Source organism: Ascaphus truei, chromosome 3 (assembly GCF_040206685.1).
Source record: "Ascaphus truei isolate aAscTru1 chromosome 3, aAscTru1.hap1, whole genome shotgun sequence".
NCBI classification, from domain to species: Eukaryota; Metazoa; Chordata; class Amphibia; order Anura; family Ascaphidae; genus Ascaphus; species Ascaphus truei.
In genome coordinates this window covers 266,984,085-267,012,006 of record NC_134485.1, presented here as the reverse complement: position 1 = coordinate 267,012,006, position 27,922 = coordinate 266,984,085, and the positions used below count along the sequence as shown (strand labels likewise).

Here is a 27,922-nt window from a genome sequence, read left to right as displayed (position 1 = left end):
GACAGAGACAAATTTGTTTAATGCATAGTGTTTTGAGTAAAGTGTGATACTGCTACATTACAGTCATTCTGATGAAAAGTACAAGGTCATTAAACAAAGGAAGGTTGTGTTTAAAGCGAGACATTTCTACATTGTTTCTCGTATTGAGAAACCGGTGGGGTTCCTGGCATGCAAGGGTACAGATACTGTAAAATGTGCAATGTGCCATCTGCCGTATGTAATAAATAAATTCAAAAGCACTTTAGGAACAACATTGTTTTAAGTACTGTATACAGTAATACAGATGTAGCAAGACTTACTATTCTCAGTGCCGCAAACCAATAAGTGTAAATCCCCAGCAGTTATTTGTAATCTACAGCCCCCTTGCTCCTCCCTTAAGGCTACAGCATATCAACGGCAAAGATATTCAGTGCGCCAGCTTCTGGCCACACATACTGAACTGCAATAACATAAATAACTGAACAAATTACTATTCCGGCTGACCGTAGTGGAGCCATGGACGAGACGCAGACAACAAAGTGTTCATGCAGATGTCATCTCACACCTTCTAGTGGTCACGGTGGCAGCAAGTCTTACTACATTTGTACATCACCTCTTTTTGTCACGCATCATTGAAATCCTTATCATTATGACTTGTCATTTCTTACATAGCATTTTCTTCTGGTGGGATATCTTGTGATATCATGCCTTGTGTAACAGAAAACTCATTTAGGGTACAGCAATCTTGATATAAATCCATAACCAGTTAATTAAGTAAAAGAATGCTGTGGGTGTTTTTGGTTGTAAGGTTCTACTTTTTGTATAGTGTATACTCTCCCTGGACAGAATCTAAAAATACATGTTACATTTACATCATGTGGAGTAATGAAAAACTATTTCATATCTAACGTTATTAAACTATTCTTATGTTACTTTTTCAGGAAGCATGTCCAAGTATGATTAGTAAAGCTTTATAAACATAAATATCTCACCCATAACTGCATTAGAGATGATAAACTCAACAGACATCACCGTTTCCAGGTTACAGTACCATGTAGACAACCTGACATCTAATATTTTCCCTCATGACTGTTACAATCACAATGCTCTCTATTACAATGAAGGATTCTCATCAATGTCTTCTGCATTAGCCTGGAATGTTGTGAAGGTCTCCATTGCTTGGTTTTTCATCAAGCTGGAATCCCACATTGGTCTCTGCGTAAGGTGACACTTGTTTACTTTCCTCTGCAACGTTATTCCCACAAAGCCTTACGTATAACCTGTAGCCTAGGAGTAAAAGTGTGCTTGTTAAATAAAGTATGCGGTCAAATAGTTTCCATATTGTGTGCCTTCTACTTTATAATTACACCCTCCTGCACTTTTTAATTACAATTAAGTTGGTGCTGCTATCCATAGAACATCCTGGCTCAAAATAACGTTAAGGTGTCACATTTGGATTGTTGAATTCAGGGTTGGGTCATGACTCATACTGTCTATGCCTACATTTGTCTATTAGAAAAATGGATGATATTATAAGTGCTATTAAATTACTTCCACTTTAAATACTGTACATAGAATGATAAATTTGTATTTCTACTTTTATAGTGTATAAATGTTGGAGCTCATAAGACTGCAGAAAAGCAGATTTTCTTTGCAGATTGGAACATCATTTAATATACTAACATAGTTATTGTTTGAAACTTGGTTTTTAAGACCTCCAAAGTGTCTTCTTCAGAAGACTTTTGAGGTCTCTGAAGTTGGTAAACAAACAAAACGAGCTTATGTTTACTTCTATAAGAAAATAAGGTTTGTAAAGGGGAAAGCTACACACAGAAGGGGGAGCCCCCGCACAGCTGAGAAGTAACAGAGTGAGGTGCTCACTAGGTAAGGTAGAATTGCATACAGGAGAGAGAAAAATAAAAAGAAACCTAGTATGTGAGCACTCAATCACAGCAAGAGGGTTGTGATAATATTAAAAATATTCTTTATTGTAATCATGGGAGATAATATGACAAGTAATCAGAATCTCATACTGTAGATTAACAGCCTATTATGAAATAGAGTATACGGGGCCAATAATAGGATAAACACTTTACCTGGTGATTCCCCGCATGCTCTTTATGCAGGAGAAACACTTTACCTGGTGATTCCCCGCATGCTATTTATGCAGGAGAAACACTTTACCTGGTGATTCCCCGCATGCTCTTTATGCAGGAGAAACACTTTACCTGGTGATTCCCCGCATGCTCTTTATGCAGGAGAAACACTTTACCTGGTGATTCCCCGCATGCTCTTTATGCAGGAGAAACACTTTACCTGGTGATTCCCCGCATGCTCTTTATGCAGGAGAAACACTTTACCTGGTGATTCCCCGCATGCTCTTTATGCAGGAGAAACACTTTACCTGGTGATTCCCCGCATGCTATTTATGCAGGAGAAACACTTTACCTGGTGATTCCCCGCATGCTCTTTATGCAGGAGAAACACTTTACCTGGTGATTCCCCGCATGCTCTTTATGCAGGAGAAACACTTTACCTGGTGATTCCCCGCATGCTCTTTATGCAGGAGAAACACTTTACCTGGTGATTCCCCGCAATGCTATTTATGCAGGAGAAACACTTTACCTGGTGATTCCCCGCATGCTCTTTATGCAGGAGAAACACTTTACCTGGTGATTCCCCGCATGCTCTTTATGCAGGAGAAACACTTTACCTGGTGATTCCCCGCATGCTATTTATGCAGGAGAAACACTTTACCTGGTGATTCCCCACATGCTCTTTATGCAGGAGAAACACTTTACCTGGTGATACCCCGCATGCTCTTAATGCAGGAGAAACACTTTACCTGGTGATTCCCCGCATGCTCTTTATGCAGGAGAAACACTTTACCTGGTGATTCCCCGCATGCTCTTTATGCAGGAGAAACATTTTACATGGTGATTCCCCGCATGCTATTTATGCAGGAGAAACACTTTACCTGGTGATTCCCCGCATGCTCTTTATGCAGGAGAAACACTTTACCTGGTGATTCCCCGCATACTCTTTATGCAGGAGAAACACTTTACCTGGTGATTCCCCGCATGCTATTTATGCAGGAGAAACACTTTACCTGGTGATTCCCCGCATGCTCTTTATGCAGGAGAAACACTTTACCTGGTGATTCCCCGCATGCTCTTTATGCAGGATAAACACTTTACCTGGTGATTCCCCGCATGCTCTTTATGCAGGAGAAACACTTTACCTGGTGATTCCCCGCATGCTCTTTATGCAGGAGAAACACTTTACCTGGTGATTCCCCGCATGCTCTTTATGCAGGAGAAACACTTTACCTGGTGATTCCCCGCATGCTCTTTATGCAGGAGAAACACTTTACCTGGTGATTCCCCGCATGCTCTTTATGCAGGATAAACACTTTACCTGGTGATTCCCCGCATGCTCTTTATGCAGGATAAACACTTTACCTGGTGATTCCCCGCATGCTCTTTATGCAGGAGAAACACTTTACCTGGTGATTCCCCGCATGCTCTTTATGCAGGAGAAACACTTTACCTGGTGATTCCCCGCATGCTCTTTATGCAGGAGAAACACTTTACCTGGTGATTCCCCGCATGCTCTTTATGCAGGAGAAACACTTTACCTGGCGATTCCCCACATGCTCTTTATGCAGGAGAAACACTTTACCTGGTGATTCCCCGCATGCTCTTTATGCAGGAGAAACACTTTACCTGGTGATTCCCCGCATGCTATTTATGCAGGAGAAACACTTTACCTGGTGATTCCCCGCATGCTCTTTATGCAGGAGAAACACTTTACCTGGTGATTCCCCGCATGCTCTTTATGCAGGAGAAACACTTTACCTGGTGATTCCCCGCATGCTCTTTATGCAGGAGAAACACTTTACCTGGTGATTCCCCGCATGCTATTTATGCAGGAGAAACACTTTACCTGGTGATTCCCCGCATGCTCTTTATGCAGGAGAAACACTTTACCTGGTGATTCCCCGCATGCTCTTTATGCAGGAGAAACACTTTACCTGGTGATTCCCCGCATGCTATTTATGCAGGAGAAACACTTTACCTGGTGATTCCCCGCATGCTCTTAATGCAGGAGAAACACTTTACCTGGTGATTCCCCGCATGCTCTTTATGCAGGAGAAACACTTTACCTGGTGATTCCCCGCATGCTCTTTATGCAGGAGAAACACTTTACCTGGTGATACCCCGCATGCTCTTAATGCAGGAGAAACACTTTACCTGGTGATTCCCCGCATGCTCTTTATGCAGGAGAAACACTTTACCTGGTGATTCCCCGCATGCTCTTTATGCAGGAGAAACATTTTACATGGTGATTCCCCGCATGCTATTTATGCAGGAGAAACACTTTACCTGGTGATTCCCCGCATGCTCTTTATGCAGGAGAAACACTTTACCTGGTGATTCCCCGCATGCTATTTATGCAGGAGAAACACTTTACCTGGTGATTCCCCGCATGCTCTTTATGCAGGAGAAACACTTTACCTGGTGATTCCCCGCATGCTCTTTATGCAGGATAAACACTTTACCTGGTGATTCCCCGCATGCTCTTTATGCAGGAGAAACACTTTACCTGGTGATTCCCCGCATGCTCTTTATGCAGGAGAAACACTGTACCTGGTGATTCCCCGCATGCTCTTTATGCAGGAGAAACACTTTACCTGGTGATTCCCCGCATGCTCTTTATGCAGGAGAAACACTTTACCTGGTGATTCCCCGCATGCTCTTTATGCAGGAGAAACACTTTACCTGGTGATTCCCCGCATGCTCTTTATGCAGGAGAAACACTTTACCTGGTGATTCCCCGCATGCTCTTTATGCAGGAGAAACACTTTACCTGGTGATTCCCCGCATGCTCTTTATGCAGGAGAAACACTTTACCTGGTGATTCCCCGCATGCTATTTATGCAGGAGAAACACTTTACCTGGTGATTCCCCGCATGCTCTTTATGCAGGAGAAACACTTTACCTGGTGATTCCCCGCATGCTCTTTATGCAGGAGAAACACTTTACCTGGTGATTCCCCGCATGCTCTTTATGCAGGAGAAACACTTTACCTGGTGATTCCCCGCATGCTCTTTATGCAGGAGAAACACTTTACCTGGTGATTCCCCGCATGCTATTTATGCAGGAGAAACACTTTACCTGGTGATTCCCCGCATGCTCTTTATGCAGGAGAAACACTTTACCTGGTGATTCCCCGCATGCTCTTTATGCAGCAGAAACACTTTACCTGGTGATTCCCCGCATGCTCTTTATGCTGGAGAAACACTTTACCTGGTGATTCCCCGCATGCTATTTACTGTATGCATAATTCATCTATTCCTTCTGTTAACATCTTGGGGTTTTTTTTGCGGGTAGCCGTCAAGTGTATATATTCACTCTACGGATGTATTCACGAGACCATACATCTGCCGTCGGTCCGCTTCTACTACCAGGTGGGAATTGTCGGGTGATTGGACGTAATCCATAGTTACTCCACGGCACAGCCGCTCACTCACACTGGGCTACGATGCTGCTACATGCAGCAGGGATTTAGCAGATCAAATACATAAGGGCAATATTCTCCTGTAGATACTTACAGCCTCCTTGATTCTGACATATGATTTATACTCTCACATGTCATACCTTCCGCAGCAGTGATTATATCTCTATCCCTGCTGAAGGCACAGCGGCTGTGTGCTCCCACGGAGGGAGACATTCTCTGCTGGGCAGTGCCCAAATATTAATTGGACACTGCACATCTGCCGGATTTGTATTGCCTTACACTCTGAGATGTATCTGCATTTACCATTATTTGTAGCAGTTTCACCTTCTCATTGTAGCTCAGTTACTTAGCTACATTTATATTATATCATTGTTACTACAGGCTTTTGAGGCAGTTAACATACAGCAGTTTCAATTATTGGCCCCGTATACTCTATTTCATAATAGGCTGTTAATCTACAGTATGAGATTCTGATTACTTGTCATATTATCTCCCATATGTACAATCAACAGAGCTGGTACAGCAATGTTATTTTGATCACAGTCACAGTCTATGCTGTTTGATCTGATTTTAAACCCCTTTATTTTATATTCATTGCTGACAATAAAAAATATTTTTAATATTATCACAACCCTCTTGCTGTGATTGAGTGCTCACATACTATGTTTCTTTTTTCTCTCCTTTTAAAGGGGAAAGAGAGTTAAGGAGACTGAAGTAAGTGTATCAGTCGTTGCAATACTACAATACAAAGGTTATTCATATTGTTCATACAGTATACAGTATTACATTTGGAAAATAAATTTGGGCAGCAATTAATTTGCTTGCTTCCATTGTTGATTACTGTTAACTTACCTCCTAAGAATATGATTGCCACCACAATTTGGAAAATACTGTAGATGAGTGGGAAAGTAAATATCAGATTAAGTTGTTCAGGTGTAAATGAGAGCTGGACTATGGTTGAGCACAGCTGTGTGTTTTGCAAACCAGTTTCCAGTGCCACTGTACGACATCTACAGTAAATCACAAAAATAGGTTAGTTTTTCCATTATGACAGAACACAATATAGAGGAATAAGCCAAATAAAACTGTTGCTGAAATATGCTTACGTGGAAATACTAGAGGCAGCTTGAGGAAGCTTTATATAAAAAGGAATAGAACTCTCTGCTTTTGATTTAACCGATTTAAGCCCCCTGAGCATATCACTATCGCTTAGTGCCTGCAGCCCTACAGGAATGGGACTTGGAAATTTGTACGCTATATGCTATTGTGTGCACTGCAATGTATTCTAAAAAATATTATTAGTATTTGTATTCCACAATATTCTTTGCTAAAGTAATTTGCATTGCTTGATGAATCATTTGGGAATGTGATTTTTGAGATTACTATGATTTTTTAAACTTTATGCTTTAATTGAAGACAAAAGGAAAGGGCATTTTTATTTAGGTGCACGTAAATACACACCCTTTTATATCTATTGTTATAATAATAATAGCATGTTCTTGTATAGCGCTGCTAGTTTTACGTAGCGCTTTACAGAGACATTTTGCAGACCCTGCCCTGTGGAGCTTACAATCTATGTTTTTGGTGCCTGAGGAACAGGGAGATAAGGTGACTTGCCCAAGATCACAAGGAGCGACACTGGGGGCCCCTGCTTCAAACTCAGTGCCAGAGTCTTTACTCACTGAGCCACTCCTTCTCTTGTTATTTTACAAGTTGTACTAGTTATTCACTTTTTTGGTTTTATTCATACCTGCACCAGGACAGATTGGATATGCAAGCCAAGGAAAAACCAAAGATGAAACCAATAACTGGGAATATTGACCCTAAAATCCACAACTTTGGTTCAATATTCCAGGATCCTTTATACAGAACTCCACCAATCACAGCTATGAAAACTATGAGAATGGCTCCTGTAATAGAGCCAACCTACAAAATAAAATAACATGAATGTTAACATTAAAAATGAAAGCATTTGTATGGCTAAATAATAATAATAATACAAAAATATGTTGCAATGACATTGGGATTTCAACTGCTATGGCATTAAACATCACATTGCCTAACTATATAGCTAATAGGTGAAGTTATTATAATTTGATTCTTCTGGCTTTATAAAAACAGTTGATAAGTTATGCAAGAGAATAATTTTATGGTTGAAGGTAACAAACGAAGAGCTTGATATTTATTGAATGAACGATATGGGTAATGGAACCTGTATTATACAGAATTATAGGCTAAGCTATACAATTCCGGGCATTATTGAAATCCCTGATTGGTTAAAATTCAGGACATTATCCATTCAGTAATGCCCGGAATTTTTTAAATAAAAAACAGCCACATTTAAAATGTTACCAGTCCGCTCCTCTCCTCACACACAGCTTGGCAGCATAGGCAGGCTGTCTCTCCCAGCTGCATCTCCACTCCTCTCCCCACACACAGCATATGCAGGCTCTCTCACAGCTGCACCTCCGCTCCTTTCCTCACACACAGCACAGCTACACCTCCGCTCCTCTACTCACTCACAGCACTGCAGCATACTCTTTGCAGTCTCTCTCTCTCTCTCTCTCTCTCTCTCTCTCTCTCTCTCTCTCTCTCTCTCTCTCTCTCTCTCTCTCTCTCTCACACTCTCTCTCTCACACACAGCTGCTAGTGCTGTCAGAAGCTGGTGGGTCTCAACTAGTAACTTTGCACCAAAGTAATATTTCTTCCACCACTTCTATAGCTTGTGTAGCCAGGTCATCTCCTGGTGGCTACTATTCTGCCCTTGGACTGGCAGTAAACCCTGGTACAATCTTGTTGCTATGGGGTTCCCCCCCTCCGAGGAGCTGCATTTGAGTGACAGCGGGAGGCGGTGACATCAGGCCTGGGCATGACCAATCATGAGTCAGACCTGGTGCTCTCCTCCTGACAGTACTTAAAGGCAGGACTGCCCTAAATTGAGTAGTGTCCTTCCCCCTATGAGGAAGGCAGGTCACACAACTGGGAGCCTGAGATTGGGGCCTTCCCTTGTGCTCTTCCCTCCGGGGGAGAGTGAGTGTAGAACATACCTCTGCCTCTGCTAGGGAGGTGGGGAAGAGCTAGGATGGCTGCGGGTGCCCTTGGCCTGTAGTTATGGTCCAGGGACCATCTTCAGTGAGAGCTGAGAGTACTGCATCAGGCAGAAGCCTGCCATGTAACTGTGCTGTACAGATTGAATCATCCATTCCTGTTGTTATATACCTCCTGCCTGGTGCGTGACCTTACTGGGGAGAGAGGTAATAAGTTCTACCATGGGAGATCACCTTCAGTTCCTGGAGCCTACGGCAGATGGAGGCGCTGCACTGCTAAAGAGACATGTGGGGTATGAACCCCAGTAGTTGGCAGATGACTCAGCCCTCCTGTTGCCAGCAGGTATATGAACCATACACCGTAGTAATGGACAAATCTCCCACCGGTTGGGGGAAACATCATTACCGTTTGGTGCTGAGGTAATTATTATTTGCTTTTTATTTGGTTTGTAGTTGAAATCACTGACCCCCAACTTTTTTCCCCCAACGCTCCTCCATCCACCTCTCCCCCTAGCCTCTTCTCTCCCTCCACTCCTCCCATCACCCCCACATCTCCCCCTTGACTCTTCCCATCCCCCCACATCTCCTCCTCTTATCCCTTTCCCCCCTCACTGCACCCCCTCACCTCTCTCTCCCCCCTCACATCTCCCTTCCCCCTTCACCTCTCTCTCTCCCCCCTTCACCTCTCTCCCCCTCATCTCTCTCTTCCCCACCTCACCTCTCTCTCTTACCCCCTCACCCCTCTTTTCTCCCCCTCTCTCTTCTCCCCCCTCACTCTCTTCTCCCCCCTCACCACTCTCCTCCTCCCTCACCTTTCTCTCTCCCTCCTCACTCTCTCTTTTCCTCCCTCACCTCTCTCCCCTCATCTCTCTCTTCCCCACCTCACCTCTCTCTCTTACCCCCTCATCCCTCTCCTCCCCCTCTCTCTTCTCCCCTCTCACCTCTCTCTCTTCTCCCCTCTCCTCCCTCACCTCTCCCCCCCTCACTTCTCACCTCTCCCCTTCACCTCTCTCCTCCTCACCTCTCTCCCCCCTCACCTCTCTCTTCCCCCTCACCTCTTTCTCTTCTCCTCCCTCACCTCTCTCCCCCCTCACCTCTCCCCCTTCACCTCTCCCCCCTCACTTCTCTCTCCCTCTCACCTCTTTCTCTTCTCCTGCCTCACCTCTCTACCTTTCCCCCCTCATCTCTCCCCCTTTCACCTCTCTCTCGCCCTCACCTCCCTCCCCCTCGCCTCTCTCCCCCCTCACCTCTCTCCCCACTCACCTCTCTCCTCCCCCCTCATCTCTTTCTCCTACCCCCACTCACCTCGCTCCCCCCTCTCCTCTCTCTCTCTTCCCCCTCATTTCTCTCTCTTCTCACCTCTCTCTTTTCTCCCCCCTTACCTCTCTCTCGTCTCCCCCCTCACCTCTCTTCCCCCTCACCTCTCTCTATTTATGAAAAAAGACTACATTTAGCCTATAATAGAAATAATCATCGACGAACAGGGCATTACTGGCCAATAATGCCCTGGCTGGGTTAAAGACCCACGGCTTCGCCTCGGGCCTTAAACTCTTCCAGCCAGGGCATTATTGACCAGTAATGCCCTGTTCTTCAGGGACGATTACTTAATTATAACATGAATTGCATAACACGTTTTGATATGAAATAATGAGCATTTGTCTTATTTCTCAATTTGGAGTAATTGATCCATTATCATTTAATTAAATTAATCAGAAATATGCCTTTTTTTGTTTTTGCTGAAATTATATGTAATTTACTTCCTTACCTTGAGTATTTTTTTTGCCTGCTGGGGCCACTTATGCTTTACGAACATCCCAAATCCAACAGGAACAACAAGTGTTGCCAAAGAAATTCCTAAAATAAATAGGCAATTATAATGAAGTCATGATCCTCCAAAAGACTGCAGACAAGTCTAAGATATAAACAAATAGATCATTAAACAGGTAGTGCTCTATATTTGTGAAAATATATTATTACTAATTTTTCAAATGCATCAACATAATTGAAATTTGATGAATACTTTGGCGCTCATTCTATATTGGCAAACGTAACCGATCGTCCCATTTATGCTCCAAATTGCCCCACTTCTGCTCATATCAGTATAAAATAAGCCCCTACCATACAGTATGTGTATTATCAGATACACTTGGGAAATACTTTTGTAAGATCTACATACTTGTTGTGGCTTCGTTGCTGCAGTATTTCTCTCAGAAAATTGTTCCCATTTAGTACTTTTCTCATTTGACTTTTATACAAACCGATAAGCACCTGGAGTACCCAGAATCAAGGAGCAGCAGATATGCAGAAAGCAACGTTTATGGATCTATTTATTTGTATTGAAATGTATTAGTCCGTCTCTCTCTTTCCCGTCTCTCTATTCCACGTCTCTCTCTTCCTCCATCTCTCTCTTCCCCGTCTCTCTCTTCCCCGTCTCTCTCTTCCCTGTCTCTCTCTTCCCTGTCTCTTTCTTCCCCGTCTCTCTCTTCCCCGTCTCTCTCTTCCCCCTTCTCTCTCTTCCCCCTTCTCTCTCTTCCCCCATCTCTCTCTTCCCCCATCTCTCTCTTCCCCGTCTCACTCTTCCCCGTCTCTCTCTTCCCCGTCTCTCTCTTCCTCCGTCTCTCTCTTCCCCGTCTCTCTCTTCCTCCGTCTCTCTCTTCCCCGTCTCTCTTCCCCGTCTCTCTCTTCCCTGCCTCTCTCTTCCCCGTCTCTCTCTTCCCCGTCTCTCTCTTCCCCCTTCTCTCTCTTCCCCGTCTCTTTCTTCCCCGTCTCTCTCTTCCCCGTCTCTCTCTTCCCCCGTCTCTCTCTTCCCCCGTCTCTCTCTTCCCCCGTCTCTCTCTTCCCCCGTCTCTCTCTTCCCCGTCTCTCTCTTCCCCTGCCTTGTCTCTCCCTTCCCCCGTCTCTCCCTTCCCCATCTCTCTTTTCCCCCGTCTCTCTCTTCCCCCGTCTCTCTCTTCCCCGTCTCTCTCTTCCCCTGCCTTGTCTCTCCCTTCCCCCGTCTCTCCCTTCCCCCGTCTCTCCCTTCCCCATCTCTCTTTTCCCCCGTCTCTCTCTTCCCCGCCTCTCTCTTCCCTGTCTCTTTCTTCCCCGTCTCTCTCTTCCCCCTTCTCTCTCTTCCCCCTTCTCTCTCTTCCCCCATCTCTCTCTTCCCCGTCTCACTCTTCCCCGTCTCACTCTTCCCCGTCTCTCTCTTCCCCGTCTCTCTCTTCCTCCGTCTCTCTCTTCCCCGTCTCTCTCTTCCCCGTCTCTCTTCCCCGTCTCTCTCTTCCCCGCCTCTCTCTTCCCCGTCTCTCTCTTCCCCGTCTCTCTCTTCCCCCTTCTCTCTCTTCCCCGTCTCTTTCTTCCCCGTCTCTCTCTTCCGCGTCTCTCTCTTCCCCCGTCTCTCTCTTCCCCCGTCTCTCTCTTCCCCCGTCTCTCTCTTCCCCGTCTCTCTCTTCCCCGTCTCTCTCTTCCCCTGCCTTGTCTCTCCCTTCCCTCGTCTCTCCCTTCCCCATCTCTCTTTTCCCCCGTCTCTCTCTTCCCCGTCTCTCTCTTCCCTGTCTCTCTCTTCCCTGTCTCTCTCTTCCCCGTCTCTCTCTTCCCCGCCTCTCTCTTCCCCGTCTCTCTCTTCCCCGTCTCTCTCTTCCCCCTTCTCTCTCTTCCCCGTCTCTTTCTTCCCCGTCTCTCTCTTCCCCGTCTCTCTCTTCCCCCGTCTCTCTCTTCCACCGTCTCTCTCTTCCCCCGTCTCTCTCTTCCCCCGTCTCTCTCTTCCCCCGTCTCTCTCTTCCCCGTCTCTCTCTTCCCCTGCCTTGTCTCTCCCTTCCCCCATCTCTCCCTTCCCCATCTCTCCCTTCCCCATCTCTCTTTTCCCCCGTCTCTCTCTCTTCCCTGTCTCTCTCTTCCCTGTCTCTTTCTTCCCCGTCTCTCTCTTCCCCGTCTCTCTCTTCCCCCTTCTCTCTCTTCCCCCTTCTCTCTCTTCCCCCATCTCTCTCTTCCCCCATCTCTCTCTTCCCCGTCTCACTCTTCCCCGTCTCTCTCTTCCCCGTCTCTCTCTTCCTCCGTCTCTCTCTTCCCCGTCTCTCTCTTCCTCCGTCTCTCTCTTCCTCCGTCTCTCTCTTCCCCGTCTCTCTTCCCCGTCTCTCTCTTCCCCGCCTCTCTCTTCCCCGTCTCTCTCTTCCCCGTCTCTCTCTTCCCCCTTCTCTCTCTTCCCCGTCTCTTTCTTCCCCGTCTCTCTCTTCCCCGTCTCTCTCTTCCCCCGTCTCTCTCTTCCCCCGTCTCTCTCTTCCCCCGTCTCTCTCTTCCCCGTCTCTCTCTTCCCCTGCCTTGTCTCTCCCTTCCCCCGTCTCTCCCTTCCCCATCTCTCTTTTCCCCCGTCTCTCTCTTCCCCCGTCTCTCTCTTCCCCGTCTCTCTCTTCCCCTGCCTTGTCTCTCCCTTCCCCCGTCTCTCCCTTCCCCATCTCTCTTTTCCCCCGTCTCTCTCTTCCCCGCCTCTCTCTTCCCTGTCTCTTTCTTCCCCGTCTCTCTCTTCCCCCTTCTCTCTCTTCCCCCTTCTCTCTCTTCCCCCATCTCTCTCTTCCCCGTCTCACTCTTCCCCGTCTCTCTCTTCCCCGTCTCTCTCTTCCTCCGTCTCTCTCTTCCTCCGTCTCTCTCTTCCCCGTCTCTCTCTTCCCCGTCTCTCTCTTCCCCGTCTCTCTCTTCCCCGTCTCTCTCTTCCCCGTCTCTCTCTTCCCCGTCTCTCTTTTCCCCGTCTCTCTTTTCCACGTCTCTCTCTTCCTCCGTCTCTCTCTTCCCCGTCTCTCTTCCCCGTCTCTCTCTTCCCCGCCTCTCTCTTCCCCGTCTCGCTCTTCCCCGTCTCTCTCTTCCCCCTTCTCTCTCTTCCCCGTCTCTTTCTTCCCCGTCTCTCTCTTCCGCGTCTCTCTCTTCCCCCGTCTCTCTCTTCCCCCGTCTCTCTCTTCCCCCGTCTCTCTCTTCCCCGTCTCTCTCTTCCCCGTCTCTCTCTTCCCCTGCCTTGTCTCTCCCTTCCCTCGTCTCTCCCTTCCCCATCTCTCTTTTCCCCCGTCTCTCTCTTCCCCGTCTCTCTCTTCCCTGTCTCTCTCTTCCCTGTCTCTCTCTTCCCCGTCTCTCTCTTCCCCGCCTCTCTCTTCCCCGTCTCTCTCTTCCCCGTCTCTCTCTTCCCCCTTCTCTCTCTTCCCCGTCTCTTTCTTCCCCGTCTCTCTCTTCCCCGTCTCTCTCTTCCCCCGTCTCTCTCTTCCACGTCTCTCTCTTCCCCCGTCTCTCTCTTCCCCCGTCTCTCTCTTCCCCGTCTCTCTCTTCCCCTGCCTTGTCTCTCCCTTCCCCCATCTCTCCCTTCCCCATCTCTCTTTTCCCCCGTCTCTCTCTCTTCCCCCGTCTCTCTCTTCCCTGTCTCTCTCTTCCCCGTCTCTCTCTTCCCCTGCCTTGTCTCTTCCTTTCCCGTCCCCTCTGTCTCTCTCATCCCCTTCCCCTCCATCTGTTGCTTCCCTTTGGTCAACTCGCGCCTCTCTGAGCAATCCGTCTCTTGCTTCCATCCCCTTCTCTCGCTCCACGTTTCTCATGTCCTCCACCCCGTCTCTCACTTCCCCTCCCCCACGTCTCTCGCTTCCCCTTCTCCACTCTTGCTTTTCATCCCCTCTCTCTTTACCCCTCCCCCTCAATCTCTTTTCCTCGGCCTCCCTCTTTCCCTTCATCTCTTTCCCTCTCCACTCTCTCCTTCCTCCCTCTCTCTTCACCTCACCCTTTCCCTCCCCCTCGCTCTTCCCCTCAGCCTCACTCTTCCCCTCCCCCTTTCCCTCGCTCTTACCCTCCCCTTCACTCTTCCCCTCCCCCTCGCTATTTCTCTCTCCCTCTCTCATCCCCTCCCCTATCTCTCTTCCCCTTCCCCTAGAAGGAGTGGCTCAGTGACTGGCACAGAGTTTGAAGCAAAGGAACCTGGTTCAATTCCCATTGTCGGCTCCTTGTGACCTTGGGTAAGTCACTTTATCTCCCTGTGCCTCAGGCGCCAAAAACACAGATTGTAAGCTCCACGGGGCAGGGACCTGTGCCTGCAAAATGCCTCTGTAAAGCACTACGTAAAACTAGCAGCACTATACAAGAGCATGCTATTATTATTATTATCTCTCTTCCCCTCCCCTCACTCTTTCCCTCCCCCCATCTTGTCCCCCACCCCTCTATGTTTCCCTTCCTTCCCTCCTACTTTCCCCTCTCTCTTCTTCTTTCTTTCTATTGAGGAGTGGCTCAGCAGGGGAACCTGGTTCAATTCCCGGTGTCGGCTCCTTGTGACTGGGCAAGTCACTTTATCTCCCTGTGCCCCAGGCACAAAAAAAACATAGATTGTAAACTCTACGGGGCAGGGACTGTGTCTGGAAAATGTCTCTGTAAAGTGCTATGTAAAAAAACTAGCAGCACTATACAAGAACATTCTATTATTATTATTATTTTCTCCTCCCCTCTCACTCCACCTCCTACTATCTCTCTTTCACTCCATCTCCCCCCTCTCCTCCACTTCTCCACTCTCTTTTTCTCCTCCACCTCTCCCTCTTGATCACACGATGACCAACACACACACACACACGGAGGCCTCTTGTGCTGTGCCGGTCCGCATCTCCCTCCTTAATTTGGGCGGTAGTTGAACCTTCTGACTCCATCCAGAGGAGGGAGAAGATTACAATGAATGCCGTCCCACTACTGCTGCTGGGGAGCCGCAGAGCCTGGGAAAGTTGGGACAACTGTCCCATCTCTCCCCAGCTGTCGGTCGCAGAACCTTGAGGGATGAAGGGGTTCAGCGGAACCCCGGTTGAAAATCATTGATGTAAACTGATCACGGTTGTAAACTGATGCTGTATTGCCCATGATCTCTGTACTTCCTCAAAGAAAGGTAAATACATATGTTCTTGGGATGTTCTCTTTCTTAGCTCACTTAATTACCACTTCCAATAACTTTCAAATTAATTTGACACTAATCCATTTTAAAAGTACATACTTTAATGTATTCTATTTATCATATAAACCTTATATGCTGTATTTATACTGTACCTATTCACAAAGTCATTACCTGAATACAACAACTGAGCTATGTGATTGCATTGCATTTTTTTCGAGTTACCTAGTTTAATAGAAAAGATTCCTGGTCAATAAGTTTCTAAGAGAATATCAAGCAGGCAAGAAAAGCATGAACTGGCCAAAAGGTTACATTAGTACAGGCATACCCCGCATTAACGTACGCAATGGTTCCAGAGCATGTATGTAAAGTGAAAATGTACTTAAAGTGAAGCACTCGCTTTTTCCCACTTATCGATGCATGTATTGTCCTGCAAGCATCATATACGTGTATAACTGATGTAAATAACGCATTTGTAACAGGCTCTATAGTCTCCCCCATTGCGCACAGCTTCGGTACAGATAGTGAGCCGGTTTTGCTGTTCAGGACATGCTGACAGGCGCATGCGTGAGCTGCCGTTTGCCAATTGGGCGATATGTCCTTACTCGCAAGTGTACTTAAAGTGAGTGTCCTTAAACTTTTGTCGGAACTAGGCATACCCCAATCTGACTGATATTCCACCATAATCTCACTAACCCAGGGCGGTAAAGCATGAGGTGAGGCGGACACAAGACTGGGGCAACAATTATTGGTGTATCATCCTTAATTGTTCTATCAGAAAACACACTTAACTAATTCCCTTCACTCTCGTCGGAGCTAAATGTAATATCCTTATCCCCGGAACTACACTCAAACTCAACATCCCCTCCAACTGGTTCCTAAAAATAGAATTCAGATTTCAACCTGTTTCTCTCCCACCTCGTCATACGTTTGAAATTCACTGGCATGTGTGGTTCAGTCAAAACAGTCTCTATAGGAACATGAGAAACATTGTAATTAATCTGCTCCACTTCCCAAGGAAGTACCCCCTCCATACCAGTAATATAGGACTCTATTGGTGGCTGAAATGTTGTTCCATAGCATAGTTCTGGTGCTCAGCCAAAGTCTCACGTGTGAGCGGTAGCACTGTCACTGGGCTTAGCATTTGGACGTCCACGGAAAGGCATACAAGCCCCTCTCTGAGGTCGCATACTTGGAACAAATGTAACAGGGCCACTTCTCGTCCGCTCTGGCGGTCGCCGTTTGAAGGATGTCATTAGATTCCGGCATCAGGGGATCACGATCACTGCTTTCGTCCTCGGAGTCGTAGCTGACCCCGGAAGGTATTGGTTCAGCGGGCATTGCCATTGGGTCCTGTTGGGAGTAAGGAGGTGGTTCCTCACCGCTCCGCAGATACACGGGAATCCTGATGATCACTTGAGGCGCAGTCCGACTGCTGCTCGAGTCGCTGAGTCGTCACACATGAAAGGCTCCACTGTTGCTCAATTCCTTCCAGATGGGACTTCCAGACTAAGCTGAGCCATCGTTTGGGATCTCCGGCAAAGTCCTGGTCTTTAAGGAACACAGTAGAACCACACACAGGCGGTTGTGGCATCATAGGGCCCGAACTGCTGTGCAAGCTAGATGCAGATTTAGGCCCTTCGGCTCGGTCAGGGATCGGTTCCGGCTATGGAACTGTCTCAGATACTGAGCCAGCCTCCACCGTACGGAAAGGAAGCTTCCCATCGTCTGACCCAGTGTCAGAGTTGGTCCTGTTTCCAGGCAAACAAGACGTAAACAAGGGAAAGCGGGGTGTGAAGTAGCTGGCACCACAGACAGGGCACGTAGTTTCACAGTCCAGGTCTTGACCCGGATAGGCACAATTCGGGTATAGACACATCAACTGGGTGGTATCCCCAGTTATACTTCTAGGTATCCCCCGGGAAAAGAGCAATGTCCTGCTGCACATTCTGCCATTTTGGATCGGACTAAAGTGCGTGGAGGCAGAAGCACATGTAGAATAGCTCCGCTGATGCGCTGCTGGCTCCGAAGAACTGAGGGTGCGGTCGGGCAATTCTGACTCCTCCCTTATCTTTGATAGTCGCTGAGCATTGGTTGTTACCGTGGACCCTCCCTCTGGTGGAGATAAGAGAAGGGTCCTACAGTGACAGAGCGTGATTGGGGTGGAGTCCTGGTTATCACGCCATAGGCGGATCCAAGGTCCCCGGGAAAAGGGTGCAGCCATTAGCATTAGCACAACCATGTGGCCATCGGCGGAAGCTGGGCGCCATTTTGAAACAGTTCACCTACGGGCTGAACCTGGGCAGTTATGACAGGCTCCTCGATCTGAAGAGCAGGCATGTCATCTGCAGCCCCACCCATAAGCACAATGTCCTCACTGTCTGCTCCCTCTGGTGGAACCAGAAGTCCTAAGCAGCACAAAAAAGGCGGTTATGGCTTTCACGCCATTCCATAATAAAGCGGCAACACTATTTTCTGTATTTTGCAACTGACCCACGTGGTCTGTGTGGTTCAGACGGGAACTCATATCTTGTGGTCTCTGCGCATATAGATTAGCAGTTTACCAAGAGTAGGTTGTACCCCAGGCTAGCAAAGCTCCATCTCGATATGCTGCACACGATTACAGTCCATTACAAGCACTCTGTGGTTCCATAGTCAGGCTGTTCGCTAGTAGTACTCAGGTCTTCTTCCCTATGCAGTACTCTTATGCCGCCCCCCTTGGCTGCCAGTATCGCAGACCCTTCCTTCGGTGGCTCCTGGGGCTTCCAGGTACACCCTCCTTCTAGGTATCTCGACTACCCACCTCAGGGCGACTTAGAACAGCAATAGCCTTTGTTTCTCCAGACCAATCACCCGATAGGGCCATCTAGCTCATAGTTCCATTGAGGAGAAAGTGGTCCCTGGTTATGGTTTGCCGGGGTCCCCTGAACACTATACCAGCCTCCCTCCTTCATTAGCACTTGTTCTGGAAGCGTACCTTGTTACTTCCAGCTTTGTTTCACTGAAAACATGTCCTGTTACAGATCTCAGCAGCGCCTCCAAATGTAGCGGTGTTTCCCCCACCCAATTGCAGATAGGTGCCATTACAGGGTGTATGATGCATATACCTGTTGGCAACAGGAGGGCTGAGTCGTCCGCCGATGGTAGTGGGGACACAGGAACAGGCTTCTGGGGTTCATATCCCACATATCTTCTTAGCAGTGCAGCACCTCCATCTGCTGTAGGCTCCAGGACGTGAAGGTGATCTCCCACGGTAGAACTTATTACCTCTCCCCCAGTATGGTCACGCACCAGGCAGGAGGTATATTGCAAACAGGAACGGGTTTATTACTTCACTCTGCAGTACAGTTACACAGCAGTCTCCTGCCGGATACAGTCTGTCAGGTCAGTTATCACTGAAGATGGTCCCTGGACTGTCGCTACAGGCCAAGGGCACCCGCTACCATCCTAGCTCTTCCCCACCTCCATAGCAGAGGCAGAGGTATGGTCCACACTCCCTCTCCCAGGAGGAAAGAGCAGATGGGAAGGCCCCAATCTCAGGCTCCCAATTGTGTGACCTGCCTTCCTCAGAGGGAAGGACACTCTAACTTTTGGGCGGTCCTGCCCCTAAGTACAGCCAGAAGTCGGGCACCCCATTATCCCAGCTACAACAGGATGTACCACCCCCTGCTATCACTCAAGTGCAGTACCAACGGTGAGGGGGAAAACCCCATACCAACTACTGGCAACCTGATAGTATAGTGTTTACTGCCAGCCCATTGGGTAGAATAGTTGTCAGGGGGGTACTCTGCACATTAAAAAGCATGAAGCTCCTCTTACTGATTATACTAGCACATTTTTTAACAATGTCATTATCACTACATGGTGTTGTTTGTTGATCTCTAAAAATAGGTGCTCATCTCCCCCACAGAAAAATGTGTGCACATGTACATTTGCTAACCAAATGTGTGGTTCAGACAGCACTACCTTCGGAAATGTAAAATCTCAGCAGTTATCTGTTAAGGTGCTCCAGGAGCAAAAGAGAAGCCCTATCCTTTCTAAAATGTCATATAAACATATGATGCTCCCAGCACGCTAAAGCATATTTTCTCAAGGATGTCATCTTTCTACCCCCTATGTATCTAAAGCCCTCTCCCGCCTTTAACCTTTTTCGCTGACTAACCCGCACCTCTGGAATGCCCTTCCCCTCAATTCCCGACTAGCAGATAGACTACCCGACTATCCACCTTTATGACCCACCTTAAGACACACTTGCTTAAAGAAGCATATGAATAGCACTGTGGATAATACTAGACACATGATACATAAAGCTTGGCCACCTGCAGATGCACTTACCAGAACTCCCTCCTACTGTCTCTGTATGTTCTCCCTACCTACCAACTAGATTGTAAGCTCCTCGGAGCAGGGACTCCTCTTCTGGAATGTTACTTTTATGTCGGAAGCACTTATTCCCATGACCTGTTATTTATATTATCTGTTATTTATTTGTTTACCCTGTGCATTACTACTGTGAAGTGCTATGGTGCTATATAAATAAAGACATACAATACAATAGTTCTGGGAACTTCACTTATGTACATATACACAAATTGGCTGTTCAAGCAAAGCAGTTTTCTTAGGTGTTGGTCACTCAATATCAAAATAAATATCACTACATCTCAAACTCTGTAGGGCAGAGTAAATGAGTACTTCAGTATTAGGGGATACCTTTTTTATTTGGACTAACAATTGATATTATAAGACAAGCTGCCAAGAGTTCTCTCTCTTCCTCAGCAATACTGATTTACAGAGATTACAGGAGTTTAACGCAGATGTAAAAAAAAACATGTAAAAATCTAAGACAGAAGCTGTGGAGAATTCATGGCAAGGGAAACGGCGTAGTAAATAATAGAACAAATGTACTAGTACAGGTAATTGCTATTTAATTGAACAAATAGCACTATGGTGAGGGTTGTGCCTGTTCCAAGGCCATTCCACTGTCATCCATTTTATTCTTTGCCATCTTTGTTTCTTTAAATTCAGCATGACTATGGAAAGGAGTTTTATAAAAAACAATTAGGCAAATTGGAACAAAAACCATGGGATGCAGATTGTTTCTTCAGTTTTGTGGCTGAGAGACTTTGATAAATGACCCCCTTTGGTAGCATTAATGTACTTGATACATTATAAAACCATAAAGGTGACCTGTACACAATGAATAGTTTCTCAGAGCTCTTTGAAGAATGAAGAATGGAAGTGACACAGTCACACTTACCTATGCTGTCATAGGGAATTACTATGGCGTTCGAATCAACCCACTTTTTCGTATAAACAAAGAGACACAGAGGCATCATACCCAACGCAAATAATGTGGAACAAGTCGTCATGGTTAAACTGCAAAATAAATCAACAAAGATACAGGTAGTGTTAAGCTGTGTTTGCTGTGCCTAAATTAGCTTCAATTTCTCTGAAATGCTTCTAAGGAAACACCAGGAAATCTGAATTATAGAACAATTCACTGTAGAGATCATTTAACATGCATTTCATGAAGCAATTACCTCCATTGTTACTATCATGAGAGAGAAACTAATTGCTGGAATTGTGGAAAACACAAACTATCTTGTTAAAAAGAACACCGAATATCTTTCTTTTTAAAAATAGTGCATTAAGGGTTTCACCTTAACTGCCACATGGGGAAATATTTGTGCAATAATTTGCAAAACATCCACCTAAAGATAACACCAGACAATAGCTGGTATGTGCAGTGAGCACACCGTACCTAGCAGAAAAGTACATTCATATTAAAAACATATATGAATGAACTCCAAAGGAGTTCAGAAAATCCTTCAAAAATTGGATAGTAAAAATAAAATAAAAATGTCACACATATAACACCCGTGGGTCATTTCTGTGAAGTCAATTACAAAAAATGTGGGTATTATTTTTCAGTAAAACATAGAGGCTTGTTTGAAGAGGCTGCACACAGGGCTGTTTTAAGACCTTCGTAGGCTCTAGGCACTTTTATTTCTAGAGGCCTGTGTGTCCGATATTTCTACTCATTTTTATGCTAATTTCATCGTTTGCTTGTTTCTTTTGATACAGTACTAGAGATATTTGGCACCGATACTTTTGTTTCGATATTTAAAGGTATCGATACTTCTAAGTCATTTTAAGTTAAAATTTGCTGTTTTCTCTTATTTTGTGTTTTTCTTTGTTTAGGTATTTTTTAAAGTGAAATATTGTAGGCCCTGAAAGGTTCGTAGGCCCTAGGCACTGCGCCTAGTCGGCCTAATGTATAAAGCGGCCCTGGCTGCACTTTATGCAGAAGACAGTCTCCTTGTGAGTGAGAATTAGATACAGTATGTGTATGTATAATGGTAAACTGGAGAACTGAACAAATGTAAAATAAGTTTTCACTATAGATGCTGTATTTTCATGATTAATATGGATGTACTGGATTAAGCTGGTTGTTAAAAAAGTATCTAAGAACTCCTAAAACGCTAAACTTCTCTCTCTCGCTGCACTGCTCATTCAGATGTGGAAGTCATATGCATTAAATAATTTATTTATTTTTTATTTGCAGAAATCTTAACCAGACGTACAACATTTCAGGGGGAGCCCCCTTTTCTGCTGCAATGTTCACCATCACCTGTGGAAGGGGGTTCCCCGAAACATGCATCTGGTTAAGATTTCTGCAAGTAAAAAAATAGAAATGATTTAATTAATCTGACTTCTACATATGAATGAGCTGTGCGGCAAGAGAGACGTTTTGCATTTTATGAGTACTGTTGATGGCGGAGGCAAGATCCCAGCCATTCTCCCAAGCCAGCACCAGCATACAATGAAACTATAACTACAATCAATGGAAGGAGGGTGGTTATAATACATACTTAATAGTATCTTAGAACAATAAAGCACTTAATTAAAATCATAAAAATCCTTATTCCTGAAATGTGCAATATTATAAATAAAGGATGTTTCTAGCTAAAGAAGTTTTTTTTCCAGCAGTGTTGAAAAGATAAGAAAAATCCATTCAAATTCACCCTTTACAATAAAATATTCCCGTGGTTGCAAAGCCAGCTCACTAAAATCTGGGCATTTTTCCATAAATGTTTGGAGCAGTTAAAGTTATGTGTCAAAACATGAACGTGGGTACATTTGGCATAAGAACACCTGGACATTAACCAACCAAGTGCAGGGAGCAGTGAATGCATTGAGCAAGAACGGTGTTTATTGAGACATAAAGTTAGATTCAATAAGCAGCACTTGTGTCATTCAGTAAACCAATTCTGTAGCTGTAACAGTATTGGCATATTTTATATACATGCATTTTACTGAAGTGAGCTCTTGTGCTTCCACATTCAAGGCATATGCTAAACCAAAGCATGCAGGTCTACACCAATATCAGCATGCAGATAATTTATCCACTAACGTAAAGCATTTGTGGCACGTGTCACTATAGCTACATCTTCTCTTTATAGTAAGTAGTGGAGCACTATAAATTGCCATATGAATTATTGCATCTTGAGATAAAGAGTTGCCCAATTATTTATTTCTTCACGGGCAGAGGTACCACAATAAGGTGATATTGAGTTCATTGCTATGATATATGTATATAAAAAAAAGATACACTTGCCTTGCACTTCTTGTAATTCAGAACAAAGGGTTCTCGTTTGTTATTCAAGAAAAGAGCTTCTGTTGCATTCATTGAAAAATACTTAACATATTGTATGTTCTTTGTCCCTGCAAGCCTGAACAATGGAAAATATTGCAGAATTCTGGGGGTTGCTTTACCTGTTTGGCAAATACTGTATCTTTGTGAATATTACATTGCCACACAACCTGATGGTGTCTGAATTCTGAGTTCACGTTAATATGTTAACAAACGAGGATGGAGCTCTGGACTTTTTGGCCGGGTATCATAATTCACTTCTAATGAGATTACTCTCCTACTGCATAATGACTTTTTGGAGCAAAGTGATGCGATTTCACAGTTTGAAATACTATGTGCTTCCCTCTGGAGAAAAGACTATCAAAATATTGAACTGAGATTAGCAATATGTTGTAACAACCTTATTATTTTCTTTGAGGAAGTAAGTAGGAATTTAGACCAGGGCAATGCAGTTGATGTGGTCTACTTAGATTTTGCTAAGGCGTTTGAGGCTTTTGTACACAGGAGGTTAGTGTACAAAATAAAGCAAATTGGACTCTGTACAAATATTTGCACCTGGATTGGAAACTGGTTGAAGGGATAGACAACAGAGAGTTGTCATAAATGGAAAATGGTCAGGTTATGCTAAAGATGTGAGTGGAGTACCTCAGGGATCGGTACTGGGACCCTTGCTTTTTAACTTGTTTATTAATGTCCTTGAGGTTGACATAGAAACGGGGTTGCGAAACGGGGAATTTTGAATGTTTACTTAAGGGTTCTTTGTGAATGTTATGGTGACGCTTTGATAAAGTGCAACACGCACGAAAGCGTAGGAGGTTTGTTACACCTCCGTTTTTTTAAACATGGACCAATAAAGCTATATATTTGTACAAATCTATTTTTCTGACCCACTCCCTTGGTTGTGCGCCATAATCCTATTTTTGTCTATTTTGATACAACTATTGGCAGCACGCTCAACTAGAGGCATAGGACAGAGGTACATCATAATGGGGTAAATCACTTATACATCAAGTGAATCTCTTGTGATAGTAGTCCAGGGGCTATCCCAATGAGGTTTTAAGAGTGGGTTTTTACCCACTAACTATTACCTTCAGGGTACATATGTCTCTTTATGGACTTAATACTTTTTTTAGAATCACTATTGCTATCTCCATTTATTGTATACCACTAGCCTGTATACCACTGTGCCTCTATTTATGCATAATACTAAGTGTATTCACACTCACGGATCCAGTGCTGGGGTGCTCAAATCACTAAAAAAAATTAATACTACAGTATGTGCTTCCCCCTGGAGAAAAGACTATCAACATATTATTTATTTATTTAGAAAATATTTTACCAGGAAGTAATACATTGAGAGTTACCTCTCATTTTCAAGTATGTCCTGGGCACAGAGTTAAGACAAATAATACAGTACATGGTTACAAATACAGTTACATAAATGAACAGGGTATACATTATATACATGACATTGCATGCACAGTTAAAGAAAATATATATTATGTACGTATGAAACAGTTACAGACCAGATTAAAATGTGAGACAGCCTTAGATTTGAAAGAACTTAGACTGGTGGTGGATGTGAGAGTCTCTGGTAGGTTGTTCCAGTTTTGGGGTGCATGGTAAGAGAAGGAGGAACGGCCGGATACTTTGTTGAGCCTTGGGACCATGAACAGTCTTTTGGAGTCAGATCTCAGATGATAAGTGCTGCATGTGGTAGGGGTGAGGAGCTCATTCAGATAGCTGGGTAGCTTGCCCAGAAAGAATTTGAAGGCAAGACAGGAAAGGTGAACTTTGCGCCTAGACTCGAGTGATGACCAATCTAGTTCTTTGAGCATTTCGCAGTGATGTGTGTCGTAGTTGCATTGGAGAACAAAACGACAAATTGAATTGTAGAGGGTGTCAAGTTTGCTAAGGTGGGTTTGAGGTGCCGAGCCATATACTATGTCTCCATAGTCAATAATTGTCATTAGCATCTGCTGTGCGATACGCTTTCTGACCAGGAGACTTAGGGAGGATTTGTTCCTGTAAAGTACCCCTAGTTTGGCATAGGTCTTGGTTATCAGGGTATCAATGTGCATCCCGAATGTTAAGTGGGAGTCAAACCATATGCCCAGGTATTTAAAACTAGTGACAGGGGTTAGGGTGGTGTTAGTGTTGGTTCTAATCTGGAGCTCAGTCGCTGGAAGCTTTAAAAATTTAGTTTTGATCCCAAATACCATTGTTACAGTCTTGCCAGTGTTTAAAAACAGTTTGTTGTGGGAAATCCAGTTTTCGAGTCTCAAAAAGTCAGACTGAAGTACGTGTTGAAGATCAGAGAGGCTATGGCTGTGTGCATATAGGATTGTGTCATCTGTATACAGGCTTCCTTACAAGCTGTGGGAAGATCATTGATGAACACTGAGAAGAGTAGGGGCACCAGAACAGAGCCTTGCGGGACACCACAGGTGATATCCAGGGGGTTGGAGTTAGAGCCTGAGATGGACACATGTTGGGATCTACCTGATAGGTAGGACTGAAACCAGTTTAAAGCATGCTTCCCTATTCCAGAGCTCTGGAGTTTGAACTGAGATTAGCAATATGTTGTAAAAACCTTATTAGTTTCTTTGAGGAAGTAAGTAGGAATTTAGACCAGGGAAATGCAGTTGATGTGGTCTACTTAGATTTTGCAAAGGCTTTTGATACGGTTCCACACAAGAGGTTGCTGTACAAAATAAAGCAAATTAGACTCAAAAAATATTTGCACCTGGATTGAAAACTGGTTGAAGGATAGACAACAGAGGGTTGTCATGCATATAACATTTTCAGGTTGGGCTAAAGTTGTGAGTGGAGTACCTCAGGGATCGGTACTGGGACCCTTGCGTTTTAACTTGTTTATTAACGACCTTGAGGTTGGCATAGAGAGCAAAGTCTCCATCTTTGCTGATGACACTAAATTGTGTGAGGTAGTTGAATCAGAGCAGGATGTAATTTCTCTCGAGAAGGACTGGGATAAATTGGAAATTTGGGGAGTTAAATGGCAGGTGAGGTTTAATATGCATAAATGTAAGGTTATGCATTTGGGAAACAATAAAACAAATAAATAGGCGACTTACAAATTAAATGGGGATAAATTAGGGGAATCCTTGATGGAGAAGGATTTAGGAGTGTTTGTAGATAGCAGGCTTAGCAATAGTGCCCAAAGTCATGCAGTAGCTGCAAAGGTAAACAAGATCTTATCTTGCATCAAACGGGCAATGAATGGAAGGGAAGTAAACCTAATTATGCCCCTTTACAGAGCATTAGTAAGGCTACACCTTGAATATGGAGTACAATTTTGGGCATCACTATTTAGACAAGACATTATGGAAACAGAGAGAGTGCAAAGAAGAAAGATCAAATTAATAAAGGGGAGGGACAATCTGGTTTATGAGGAGAGGCTAGCTAAATCAGATTTATTTACATTAGAAAAGAGGTGTCTAAGAGGGGATATGATAACTATATACAAATATATTTGAGGACAGTACAAGGAGCTTTCAAAAGAACTATTCATCCAAAGGGCAGTGCAAAGGACACAGGCTCATCCCTTAAGGTTGGAGGAAAGGAGGGTTCTTTATAGTAAGGGCAGTTAAAATGTGGAATTCATTACCCATGGAGACTGTGATGGCAGATACAATAGATTTGTTCAAAAAAAGATTGGACATCTTTTTTTAGAAAGGAAAGGTATACAGGGATATACCAAATAAGTAAACATGGGAAGGATGTTTGTCCAGGGAGTAATCTGATTGCCAATTCTTGGAGTACGGAAGGAATTTATTTTTCCCCTTATGAGATATAATTGGATGATATTTCACTGGGGTTTTTGCTTGCCTTCTTCTGGATCAATCTACTGTAGGTACGGATAGAGGATAAAACATATGTCATCTAAATTTAGCATTGGTTGAACTTGATGAACGCAGGTCTTTTTTCAACCTCATCTATTATGTAACTATGTATTCATCTTTGCGTAATGTGTAGAATATAATCTTATTGCATCTATCAGCGCTTAACTAAAATGTGTTCATTGGGATTACTTTATTTGCTATTAAATAACCACACTCATGTTATAAGACACATAGATATCCCTTATTTCATATAGGTCTTTGTTGCCAAATTAATCTTTATTCTAAAGCTTTTCAGATAATGTATATTCCTCACATAAAGGAGCCTTATTGATAAATTTGAACATGTTGTTGAGGTCCTCTTACCTTAAGTCCATGTCACCGTCTACCCAGTATGCCAAGATATTGGAGCCAGTTCCTCCTGGACAACATCCCATGATGAGCACTACCACAGCTTGAATTGGATGTATGTTGAAGCCAATTGATAGCACAAACCCTGCAAGCGGCATTATTCCAAACTGACAAAGAAACCCTACTATTATACCCCATGGTCGTCTTATGTGACCCAAAAATTTCTGTAACTCCACTGTGCAGCCCATGGAAAACATAACAAGTGCCAACAAGATTGTAATCACAGTACTTAATACTGTGCCCAGTATGGCATTGAAATTGTCAGGAGGCAAGAAACAAGAAGTGCCATTACAAAATGTGGCATTTACTGAGCAGTAGGACAAATTCTGATCTGACTGTGTGTGTAGATCCATCGCTGACTTTTGAGCAAAATGTAAATATCTATGATGTAAAAATGTTGTGAAGACCTGTCCATCCAGCTGCAGAGCTCAAGTTTAATGCAGGCGCTCTTTCTCAGTCACCACTACTTATTTGCACAAAAAACAATAAAAGTGGTGAATACTTTTTATGAGGTCAGTACCCAGGGTGGCACCCTACTTGTAGCACGAGATGAACAAGAGTTAAGTGATAAAATCCTAGAGAA

At 44.6% G+C, this 27,922-nt stretch overlaps 1 protein-coding gene across 1 annotated transcript; it reads right to left on the bottom strand.

Moving 5' to 3' along the window:
- On the bottom strand, positions 1-27,922 carry LOC142489631 (ileal sodium/bile acid cotransporter-like). The gene is made up of 6 exons (XM_075590733.1): positions 27,295-27,922; positions 20,672-20,790; positions 10,312-10,400; positions 7,250-7,425; positions 6,352-6,509; positions 1-1,266 (listed from the first exon to the last, which is right to left on the bottom strand). The coding sequence occupies exons 1-6, from the start codon at positions 27,690-27,692 to the stop codon at positions 1,127-1,129; spliced, it is 1,080 nt and encodes a 359-aa protein (XP_075446848.1). The 5' UTR covers positions 27,693-27,922; the 3' UTR covers positions 1-1,126.